Here is a 12916-nt window from a genome sequence, read left to right on the forward strand (position 1 = left end):
GAGCAGAAGGGGAAGAGAGGAGAGGGGGGTGTGGGGGGGGTGGGGAGAAGAGTACAGCGAAGTGGGCACCGAGGGAGCAGCGGTGAAAAAATGCTTTAATTTGCACCTCAGATTTCTGTAAACTCGTTTATCATGTCAGCGGTGTCGCTGTTCTCCACGTGTCTTCTCCCCACCCCCGTCCCTCTCATTGCCCCCACCTGACACAAACCAATGTTTTTTCTCCTGATATTGCCATGTATTCCTTGGGCCAAATAGTTTCTCATCTTAGTTGTTTTTATTTATTTTCGAACCCCAAATTCGAAGGCACTGTTTCGTCTCGCGTTAGTTCCTGGACTCGTCTAAGGAGATTTTGGAATCTTTTCCATCATTTGAACGGTCGTTGGGGCTGTGTGTGGAGAGTTGATGTCTTCTCCTCTCCATTAGGCCTGATGGAGCAGCTGGGGCTTTAAAGGTCAGAAGAAGGAGGAAGCACCAGGAGATATATGCTCACAAGAAACATGAACTGACTGGAGGCCCCCTTACTCCACTATAGACCTCATTAACTCCTCCTGGCCTACAGCTGTTTGGATCATTGGTGGAAGGGGGTAGGGGGGGGGTGTGTGGTGGGGATAAGTGAGCCAACCTTTTGCTTCAAATAGGAGTACAAAGAATGCTATTTTTTCCAGACAGTGGAATTGATCTGAAAGGAACATTTTTTTCAAAACTGTTTCAAGTCACTCTCTCTACTCCGCAAAAATATTCATTTCAAGTCAGCGTGGTTTTTTATGTGACTGTTCTGCAGCTGTATGCCAACGTATAACACACACATTATAAAAATTGCTTTACAAATTAAAATTTCACATTTTGAATGTAAGTAGACTCTCAACCAATTTGAGCTTGACCAGCTTTTGCGCAGCTGGACATTTATTCAAAAATGTTCATCTGAAAGCAAGCTTCCAGTCGAGCATCTTTTTATTTCAGTAATTTCTCTTCCCGACGCCCAGTTATTCCTGCCAAATGTTAATGGCACATTTTCATCATGATTTTGTGCACTGAGTTTAATAACCCAAGGGGCTTCTGATGCTCATCCAACATACTTTCTGGGTCACACCTGCAAGAAATGGCCCACAGTGCTTTTCAGTTCAGTCTGCAGGCAAATGCCTCTCCATCAGACTGGCTCTTGGCAGCCACGTAGTAGCCCCCGTCTGTCTAATTGTAATTCTATAGTGCGTAATCTTGAATTTGTTATACACCATATTTTATAATGCATCAACTCTGTGCCTAGCCACGCTCGGCATAGATGGCAAATAGCAGTGCATCCAAAGTAATTACGGGGTTTGTGCTTATACAGTGGCAGTACACATACTAGAGCAGTTGACTGTATTTAGAGAAGGTGGTATTTTTGCTGTTGCTGCACTTGTTTATAATTCAGAAAAAGAAGGACATTTGTGTGTTCTCATTGGATGAATAAGCCCCACAGCTCGACAAGCTGATTCCTTTTGTTAATCCAGGAAGTAGACTCAAATGTAGTGCCTTAGGGAGATTACTAATATGTGTACAAATTCTCTGTGGCTCAGCCAATATTAGCCTTCTCTATCAGAAAAAGGAGGAAGCACCAAAGCCTTTTCACTGATGATTACTAATCAACCATGTGCACTCTTCTCTCTCCTTCTCTTTCTGCAGTGGGAGGAGGTGAGTGGCTATGATGAAAACCTCAACACAATCAGGACCTACCAGGTGTGTAATGTCTTCGAGCCCAGTCAAAACAACTGGCTCCTCACCACCTTCATTGATCGGCGTGGAGCACAGCGCATCTATGTGGAGATTCGATTCACCGTGCGTGACTGCAGCTCCATCCCCAACGTCCCTGGCTCATGCAAGGAGACGTTTAATCTCTATTACTATGAGACTGACGCTGTCATTGCCACTAAAGGCACCGCCTTCTGGATGGAGGCCCCTTATCTCAAGGTGGACACCATTGCTGCAGATGAAAGCTTCTCGCAGGTGGACTTTGGCGGACGCCTGATGAAGGTCAACACAGAAGTGCGGAGTTTCGGCCCATTGTCTAAAAATGGCTTCTACCTGGCCTTTCAGGACTATGGCGCCTGCATGTCTCTGCTGTCAGTCAGGGTCTTTTATAAAAAGTGCCCAAGTGTGGTCCAGAACTTTGCAATCTTTCCAGAGACCATGACAGGGGCTGAGAGCACCTCCCTCGTAATCGCCAGAGGTATCTGCATTCCCAACTCAGAGGAAGTAGATGTCCCCATAAAGCTGTACTGCAATGGAGACGGAGAGTGGATGGTTCCTATTGGTAGCTGCACATGCAAGGCTGGGTTTGAACCTGACAATGGCAACGTATGTCGAGGTAAGTAATAAGTAGAACTAGATACATTTGTCATTATCATCCTATAGTTGCTATTTGAGAGTGTGACGTCTGCTACTTGCAAGCCCCCTACGTACAATTTATTACCACACATAATGGAACAAATCACTTCATTGAAGTCAGGTGACATAAATGTGCGCTATTTTAGGCTTGCATATAACAAGGCGTCGGCGTATCTTGGATACCAGCTTTTCCCCATCATTGGAACAGCTGATTTGATTGTGTTTCATGCGTTTTGCTGAGCATGATGCGTGCCACACTTCTTCCTTGATCACATCCACCTCCGGCGTACTAGAAAGGCACATTACCATGATTCCTAATCTGTAGCGAATGCCAGCCTTCTGTGCAGCCTACTTTACAGATGGCGAGAGGTTGGATTCTGCCTCAGTAGGCTGTGCGGAAGACAAAGTTCTAAGGAATAGGTAACGGCGCACACATAAAGGCAGGGTTAATCTGGGTTTTCGGTTCAAGCTGTCACTCTCTTTCTGTCTGTCCTCTAATGCACCGTTACGCTCTGCACCCTGTTATCCATTCACACACACACACACACACACACACACACGTACAAAGAGAAAATTTGCTCAAGGTGTCTGATGATAATATTAGTGGCTTTGGGCTCTCAGTGTGGCGCCGTATTGGTTGGCCTGACTCTGGAGGTTAGCTGGAGAGTGTGTGGAGCTCAGATAAGATTGATTGACGCACATCTGCTCTGATCAATAAACAGATATGAGAGTGCCACATATCTACAAAGCACACTGTGTGTGACTGTGTTAACTGTATCCTCCTCGCATTGCTCTACGTCCTAAGCAAAACAAACCCACACTCTAACATACACTCCCAAACACACACACACACACACAGTACTTGGCCATAAGGTGGAATGACTTTTTAATGAAAATGACAAGGTAAAAGTTGGTGTGCCTCTAGTTAGCTCATTACTGGAAGTCTTCATTTCACATCTAACGTTGCCATCTCATCTCATAACAGCTGTGTTTTACATTATTCACAGGTCATTTCATTTTACATTTCTTTGTATGTTTTTTTTTATCTTTTCTTTCAGTGTAAGATGCATTTAATTTACATATTTTAAAAGCAACTTTTTATACTAACCGACACCTACGGAAAAACATAACCGTGCATTATGTGCAAACTAAACAGATAGACTTTAGTTTGCCTGCTGTGAATCTTTATTCCAGCGGTGTGTTATTCTAAACAACTACAGCATCACCATGTCTAATAGAAAGTTTCAAACTGATAAATAAAAATGTGACAGCATTTTGAGCTAAACAAGATGTTATGAACACAGGAGGGACCTAAAACGCAGGATACGGACAGGAAGGTGGTGGTAAGAAAAGAGTTTTTATTGGAGAGGAGGATCTGGATGAGGGGCTGATGGCATGGAATGGAAATGCGGTGGCAGCAGGGAAGAATGGAGATAGAGACAGGGCTTGCCTGAGTGTGGTATGAGGGAAAGCGTAGCAGGCAGGGGTAGCGTGGAAGCTAGGAAGTTGCTGGTAAGTAGGCAGAGAGACAAGCAGGAGACAGGCTGGCAGGTGATGTTCCAGGGACACAAGAGAGACAGGTTAGACACACAGAGATAACAAATCATAAGAGATATACGAGTAAGTTGGCTTGGCGTAATTACCACTGTGGAGGAAACAACAATCTGGCAAAGAGTGGTTGGAGAGCCGGGGTAGATATACGGTACTGTAAGCTGACGAGCAGGTGAGCAGACTGGCACAGGTGAGGAGCTGATTGCAGACAGGTGTGCATGGCGAGCAGAGCCGGGAGCCAGGAGGAGGAGGAGGAAGGGAGACCACGCCCACGCCCCCGCCACCACACAGACAGAACATGAACAGAGAGAGGGAGCACTGGGAACAAGGGGAAACACAAGATCTATGCTGAGACGCATTTTGCATTTTAAGCTTTAATAAACAATTGAAAAGCTTTTTTTGTGGCATTTTTAGGCCTTTATTAGATAGGACAGCTTTAGACATGAAAGGGGAGAGAGAGGGGGAACGACATGCAACAAAGGGCCGCAGGTCAGAATCAAACCTGCGGCTGCTGCATTGAAGACTAAGCCTTTGTATATGAATGAATGAATGAATGAATGAATTATTTATTTATTGGTCGTAACCAAAAGGTAGGGTCAGAAGCTTCAGCTTATATCAGGCCCCCCTTTCTCACATTTTTAAGTGTAACAAACCAATTGTCAAAGAAAAAAATTCACAAAGAAAAATAAAATAAATTATACAAAAATAAATTAAAGAACATATACACTTACCCAGATAAATTTCTACATACATGCATACATACAGTGTGTTTGCATACACTTACCTACATATATACATACATACAGTACAGGCCAAAAGTTTGGACAAACCTTCTCATTCAATGTGTTTCTTTATTTTCATGACTATTTACATTGTAGATTCTCACTGAAGGCATCAAAACTATGAATGAACACATATGGAATTATGTACTTAACAAAAAAGTGTGAAATAACTGAAAACATGTCTTATATTTTAGATTCTTCAAAGTAGCCACCCTTTGCTTTTTTTGATAACTCTGCAAACCCTTGGTGTTCTCTCAATGAGCTTCATGAGGTAGTCACCTGAAATGGTTTTCACTTCACAGATGTGCTTTGTCAGGGTTAATTAGTGGATCATTTTTTTCCCTTATTAATAAAAAAGCAAAGGGTGGCTACTTTGAAGAATCTAAAATATAAGACTTGTTTTCAGTTATTTCACACTTTTTTGTTAAGTACATAATTCCATATGTGTTCATTCATAGTTTTGATGCCTTCAGTGAGAATCTACAATGTAAATAGTCATGAAAATAAAAAGGAAACTCATTGAATGAGAAGGTGTGTCCAAACTTTTGGCCTGTACTGTACATGCCTACATATTATTAGGTGTGTGGTTATCATCATAAATAATGATGATAAACATAATGATAATAATGATGTTATCGACATTCTCACAGAATAATGCTACTCAATGTGGGGGCATGCTCTACCAGGCGCCCCTTACCCCCAATTTCCAACGGCTGCGTAACGGCTCCGGAATGGCGGCGGAGTCATTAGGTTTCCATTAAAGTCAGTGTGACTGCAGAACGGCTGCGTTCCGACTCCGTCCCAGCTCTGGCGGTCCACAGCCCTCCGGAGCAGATACGCAGAGCTTCTATTTTTGCCGGACGCCGGAGAGCTCCGCAGCAAAACAGCACACGGCAGATAGTGCGGGACAGGAAGTCGAGCACAGAAACAAAATAAACATCCGGTTAATTTTCAAAATAAAATACACCGTGCTCACGGCGGATCATATCTCCCTGCACTACACCTTGAAAACACAGCACACAGCTGTTTCCCCTCTACTCCTCTGGAAGGAAACCAACTGGTGGTGGTTTTGTGGTTCTATTCTACGTGAATTCGCGAGAACTTGTGGGTCCTCGTGAATACAGCTGTCAGTCATGGCCGCAGCCGTGCCGCAACAAATCCGGACCTGGTGGGCATTGACGGACGGCGGAGCACGCAGCCGTCACGCAGCGGAGCCGGTCCGCAAATCCGGAGTTACTTTCGTGTATAATATATAATTCAAGCAACCACCTGAGCAATGTGACTGCAGTCTAATTTTCCTGACTTGTTTAACCAACTTGTTCTAAATGAGTCTGTGCCTATTACCTAAAAAAAAAAAAAAAATGTATCCTTTAAATTCTGATAAAATGTACTTTTATGTAATAAAGCCGATTGTTTCCACGTAGAATGTTATATGATGAAATATACTGTTATAACAAATGTTATAGGATTGACTATGTGTGGCTCCCTGGACTAGTTTTACTTAGGGACTGTTCGTTATTTATCTAAGGGGCCACCAGAGGAGTTTTGGGATCTTTAGTCTAAATAGACTTGACCCTCCCCTTGCCAGTAATAATTTTCCTATGACCCTTTTTGGAAAAATAGCATGACCCTCCCCCCGCAATTTATTAATGCCTTAGGTGCTAGTTTGCGCTTGACAAAGATGTACAGATGCCCTTTGATTTTTTACAGCCATGGCATACATGAGTTAACCTCTGCTTTCTCATCTTACACATCCCACTCCTCTGTTATGGTGTGGTGGCCATTTCAGTGTTGTGGAAACACAATAAGCATGGAAACTAAATCTTCCTGCATTACTGCATTACTTCAAATACTAAGTTACTCCTCTAGTAAACTAGTATTCACATGAAATAAAACAATAAAACATTGAGACCATTCAGCAAAGGACACTGGGTAATAACAAATTCAACACTGGTTGCTATGGACTCGTCACTAGGCTTCCTCAGTCATTGTATATTTTAGCTCATAGGTAAAGCTGCCGAAGCTTAACATTATATTCCAAAACATATATGTTTATTTTTAAAGCAGATTTTAAAATTTGCCGTAATCCAATGACACGAAAAAAAAGTAATCCACAGCGATCAGTAGATCCACAAAAAGGGTCACGGTGTATCCAGCAAGGCCTACGCCTTGCCAGCCAGCTCCAAACAGGTGAATGAGGCCACTTTTCGCGTTTCAAAGTGGAATAAACGTATAAAAGTCCAAATCTACACAAAACACGCAATCATTTAGTAAGCTGACATCAAATTTATATGCATGGCATTTAGGAAACCTTTATTGCAAGGTTGGCACGGCAAGATGACTAGTTCAATTTTCGTTTTTTTGCATCCTGCTACTCCTATCGTCAGCCAGGTAATTATTTTTTTTACTAAAGCAGTATATATAAATCAGATGTATTACCTACCACCATGTAGTTGTTTTGTGTTGTTTAAGATATTTATAAAATATCTGGTCATGCCAGATGTAATTATTCCACTCATTTTTTAAGCAATGCAGTTACCCGTTTCAGCCACCAGGGGGGCAAACTCCCCCAGCAAACTCATGGGTCAGACCCATCTGGTAGTGAAGGAGGGCCGAGACTGAGAGCTACATGGAAAAATATGCACCAAACAAGCCACTTTGAAATGTTGCTGTTTTCATGAATACAAAAGTATGTTGGGTGACCCCCTCCCCTCAACAAAGAATAAAAAGACATGACCCTCCCCTATTTTCCTCCGGTGGTCCATTCCATAAATACCAAACGGCCCCTTAGTGGCCACATTCCCGAGCTAATCATTAGTGGATGTGAAACATTTAGTTTGAAGGTTAAACATGAAAGGTACAGTTCAGTACAGGAATTTTGTAGCAAATTAGCCAAATCACCTTACCTGTCCTCTAACGCCAACGCACCTTCAGGCTTTAATGGATGAAGATTTTTTTGTCCCGCAAACTCTCGTGATGCTGATCCATGTATTGTCCATCTTTTCTCCACAGAATTTCCTTTTTTTTTTTTTTACTCCCATTATTTACCTAAAGCTTGCACACACTCACAGCACAGTTATTGGAGCCTAAGGTACCACCGAGTGTTGGTGGGAGCTTGCTGTGGCTTGTGTTAGTTTGGGGCATTGGCACTGCTGTAAACACCACAAACACACGGGCACGTACACATACACGGTAGCCACTGCACTATAAAGACTCTTTGAACAGAGGAGGAGATGTATATTTCCACTAATTCCCACAATCCCCCTGACTTCCTTCTCTAAGTACCCACAGCAAGTAGACTTCCTGCTGTGTTAAGTTTGACATGTCCCTCTCTGATGGAGGATTATGGGAGGTATAGACAAAAAATAGCATGTAGAGGAAGGGAGTTGTTAGTGTGTAGCTGTAGTAGAAACACACACACACACACACACACACACACACAAGAGAGACAAAGAGATCGACAGGAGAGAAACAGATGATGTTGCCGTTTCTATCTCTCATAACAAGCTTACTCTCAGGAGACTTGTATGGAGTCTGTACCCCTCTCATTTCCACTGAGAGGGCCTCTCCAACAAGAGCAATCTCAACCTTTTATTTTCCACAAAGTCTCTTTTCATGGGCTTGTGATCCATTATTTAAACAAGTAAATCTAAACTTAAAGTGCTGTGGAAGCTGAGTGCGATGGGCAAACAATCAATTGGGGGTTGGAGCAATAACATGGCCTCAGCATTGGGTCTGAAGTAATTGCCCATTAGAGATTAAGGAACAGGAACAGGAACTAAAAGAATATGCACGCTGAAATGATTTCCCTTATTGAGAGCAATATGAGAAGGAAAGGTGTTACATAAAAAAGGGAAGGCACTGTGGTGCTTAAAAGCGCAGTGGGAAATCAAAAATTCTAAAGAAATGGCTTGTTTTGAGCTATGCTAATCTGATATTGTTTTACAATATTGTCTGAATATATTGTAGGGAAAATAAAGTGTAGACACGAATTTCTGCCTACTTAACACCCGCTCTGTTGAATATGTGAAAATTGCCCGTTCGGTGTAGGCTATTTGTGAATGGTTGGTGTGAGACCGTAAACATTATACATTAACATTAATTTGACTGGCTTAACCCAGTCAATGACAAAATAATAAGTCTTACTTCATATCAAACTGGCTAAGGACAACACTGTGTGTAATGTATATTAACATTTTCACATAACAAACACACATTCGGTCTACCATCTCCTACTGTACATGGCATAAAACAGCAAACAGTTGCTGTGTCACTCACAGAAAGGTGTCAATCTTGCACAAATCTACAGTTTTTTTATGTTTGTTTCTGCATAGTGAAAAACAAATGTTGTGATGAATATTTTTTTTACTTGTTCAACTATGCAAATCATTTGTAATGACAGAGAGAACTAGAAACCTAATTGCAACTGTGTGTGTGTGTGTGTGTGTGTGTGTGTGTGTGTGTGTGTGTGTGTGTGAACCTCACTGTACCTGATTACACTTTCTCTAATCTATATGTTTTAATTAGTGACAGGTAGCGTGGTGTGTGTGTGTGTGTGTGTGTGTGTGTGTGTGTGTGTGTGTGTGTGTGTGTGTGTGTGTGTGTGTATGCGTGCGTGTGTCAGCTGGGCAGAGAGACCATGTCGAGTTGTTGTGCTCTGTAACGATGATGCCAGCATGCCATCCTCATTACGAGCTCCCCAGCTCCCACACAAGCCATTTGGGTATCCCCCTCTCTCTATCTCTCTCTCTCTCTCTCTTTCTCTCCCTCTTTCTCCCTTTCTCCCTCTCTCTCCCCCTCGGCTATGTAAGCAATCTGCTAAATATTTTATCACCTCCCTGTTAAATCGAGCAAGACACTCCGAATAGCACCCCACTACCTCCACCAACGCAAAGCTTGTCTTGTGCGTGTGTGTCCTGTTCAACTCCAGTGTCTAACAAAGCCTGATTTGATGGTTTTACTGAACATCGTTTTAGTGGTCTCCAGCTGAGTGATTGATACAATCACCTTGATTAGGGTTTGCTTCACATCCGTGTGTGTGTGTGTGTGTGTGTGTGTGTGTGTGTTATTTTAAAATAATCTGATATAATCATTGATCATTTTAATGTTCCTTGTGTTCTCATATGTGGAGTGATTAAAACTCCCTGGTAAAGTAATTATTCTGACGTTTAAACTCTTAAAAGTGAGTTATGTGGCATAAATTGCTTCAGAGTAAACAGGGCTAAATGCCATTCTATGAAAGGCAATTCAAAACTTTGCACTGCCTGTTCTTCATTGTGCTGTTAACACTTTTTTCCTGCGGGGAACCAAATTTTCTATGAGCTGATAAATGCCTGCCTGGAGTCTATAAAGCTGTCTTATTTTATAAGGCCCCTTTACTATATTTTGTCTTCTTTTGTAATTGGTTAACCATGCTCAAAGCTTATTGCTTCTCGTGTTTTAACCTCAGTGGGCCATTCCTGTGCAAAGCACATAGCTGCTCAGAGTCTTTGCAACCGCATGGACTTGGAGACTGGGATGGGGACAGAGGATAGAAAAAGCATTGCAAGGGAGGGAGCATTGTTTCAGCCATTTTTGTTGTTGCAAATATGTATATGCAAGTGAAATAGGAAGATAAGAAACATAATGACTAAAATTATTATTCATAATATTTTATGGTAACTTAATTGTGGAACTCTTGAAATCTAATGCACTATCCATGATGATCTATTTATTTAGTTGGGCATTTACGTAATTCCTCACCAGAGCAGTCCTAATATGAATCTTCTCATAGTTTCTCTTACCGTTAGGCTTCAGCGGGCTTTTGACACGCTGGCACATTAATATTACAAATATTCAAATAACTTTATTTAACATTCTGCAGGCTGACACTGGCAGCGGGAGATTCACAGCCCATTGAGCAAGTGCGCTTCCCTGGGCTAAGTGCCGATTCATCATGGCTGCCTTACTCCTGTCTAATGGCTGCCATCATGGGGCCCGAGCACACACGCACAATGCTCCACATACATAACGCACATCTTGGGCATATGCTAAGAAAAAAGTGTGAGTTCTTCCATGTGTGCATTTTTAAAATGTAGTGTTTGAGGCACATTATTAACCATAGCCTGGAACCCCAATATGCACCCCTATAGAGTAAATTGTCATGGACACCTACCTGCTGGCTTATTTCTCTGTATTAGAGAGATTAGAGAGTCTAAGTGAAGAAAAAAATAAATAATTCTTCTCAAATGATATCTAAAACACATAAAGTATTAAAATTTGGCTTTGGAAGCTATTTACTTTAAACGTTTGGTTTTACAGTTTTTCACTTCACTAACTCTTTGATTACTTTTTTTATTTGTCTTATCTGAGTGTAAAGGATCTGGCAGACAGGACCCACAAAGGCCCGGTAAGCTATTAGAGCCAATTCCAGCCCATTTGGCCTTGTCTACTTCCGTTCCACAGACGTTTGCTTCATTTGCAGAGAAGCATCCATGTGTACTCACCAGCACAGCACAGCACACACACACACACACACACAGACACACACACACCAACATCTACTAAGTCACCTTGAAGCACAATTAAGTAAGCATCTGACACATCCTGGTCCTATTAGCCCTAGTAGTAGTGGGAGGAAAGTAGGAGAAAAGCTGTAAGAAAGAGCAGAGAGTAAAAGACTTCTTGTTTCCATGGCTCTCAATAGGCTGAATAGGGGGATGGCAGAGAGCTGTGGTGAAAGAGTGTGACCCAAACAAAGAATCTTTGAATTTAAGGCCCAAATAGAATGTTTTTAATGACCCCAAACACAGATGCGCTGCTCTTACTGCAACGGCAGAGTCAGTCCCTGCTAATGCCAGGGGAATCCAGGGATGTTGTTCACACATAATGGAAACACCCACCACACACAGAGCTGTTCTTATCCACCATGGAGAGACACATACTTCTACTTCTATTATTTTTCACTCTCTCTGTTTTCCTTTTTTGTCTCGTTCTATAACCTTCAGTCCCTTACAGGCCATGTATTTGGTCACTTGGCTTTTTTTTCTAAGCATTTCATTGTCACCTCTCACTTGGTCTTTCCCCTAGCTGCTGCACAGAAACTTTTTCAAGAGGGCTTCACATTTCGACCTGACAACTTTTCCAATCTTTTTCGCCAAATCCTTTTCAGTTCTCCTCTCCTCTCCTCTCCTCTCCTTTCCTCCTTTCCTTTCCTTTCCTTTCCTTTCCTTTCCTTTCCTTTCCTTTCCTTTCCTTTCCTTTCCTCTCAGTGATGGACACTGTGTGTTGAGGCCAGTGAGGGACACAGGGACACAAAGGACCCCTAACATTCAGCAGATGGCTTGGTCTCCGCTTAATTTGCCAGTGTCACCCTCGCTGGCAAAACACAAAAGCCCAGCGCTACGAGGGGCCCCCCTCACCCTAACCGTGACCCCCATCAATCAAATCCCCTTTACCTTATGCTTTTAAGTTATGATTGCACATTTAAGAAAACAACAAAGACATTTACTTTTTTTTTGGGATTATTTTTTGGGAATTTTAGGCCTTTATTTGTATCGGACAGCTGAAGACATGAAGGGGGGGAGGATGACATGCAGGAAAGGGCCACAGGTCATAGTCGAACCCGTGGCCGCTGCATCGAGGAGTACACCTCTATATATGTGCGCGCGCTCTACAAGGTGAGCTACCCAGGCGCCCAGCAAAGACATTTTCAATGATGTTGTGGAAAAGTGTCAGTTTCTATCTCCGTATTAAAACTGTCTTCACTCTCCTTGTACTTTTCTTCCCCCGCTACTCACCTCTACTTTCTTCCCTCCTCGTCCCCCTCTGGAGTATACTCCGGCAGGCAGTAATGAGGAGACGTGGTGAGCCTCTCCACAGACCTCCCCCCTGGTTGAGAAAGTACAAACAGCCCCCTCTCCATCTCTCCTCATTTGTTGATTCTCCCTGTGCCTCATCACTGTCCATCAATATTCACTGTTCGGCTAATACAACACGGCCAGGGCTGTTTGGTTTGACGGCAGAGGGACACATTTCACTTCTAGGAAATTGTCTCATTCCTTCCTGGAGGTTATCAGCAGCAGGATGATAGATGTGGATTAGTCAAGGTTATGTTGTGGAACTTGTGGACTGACGATCTAATTAGAATTGAATTGCAATTATAGTAGGGCCAATATACCTCTGTTCATTCCACATGCAGTGAGAATAGACGACAAAGCAACCAAGAAAACGTTGGCGGC

The 12916-nt window shown here is 42.6% G+C and overlaps 1 protein-coding gene across 4 annotated transcripts in view; it reads left to right on the forward strand.

Annotated features, from left to right (window-relative positions):
- Positions 1 to 12916, forward strand: part of LOC120568352 (ephrin type-B receptor 1-B) — a 181448-nt gene that overhangs the window by 72899 nt on the left and 95633 nt on the right. For all 4 annotated transcript variants that reach the window (XM_039815787.1, XM_039815789.1, XM_039815788.1 and 1 more), the window contains exon 3: positions 1663 to 2344. In XM_039815787.1, coding sequence (XP_039671721.1) covers positions 1663 to 2344 — 682 coding nt within the window. The remainder of the gene's footprint in view (positions 1 to 1662; positions 2345 to 12916) is intronic.

The sequence above is a fragment of the Perca fluviatilis genome, chromosome 11, assembly GCF_010015445.1.
Source record: "Perca fluviatilis chromosome 11, GENO_Pfluv_1.0, whole genome shotgun sequence".
Classification (NCBI taxonomy): Eukaryota; Metazoa; Chordata; class Actinopteri; order Perciformes; family Percidae; genus Perca; species Perca fluviatilis.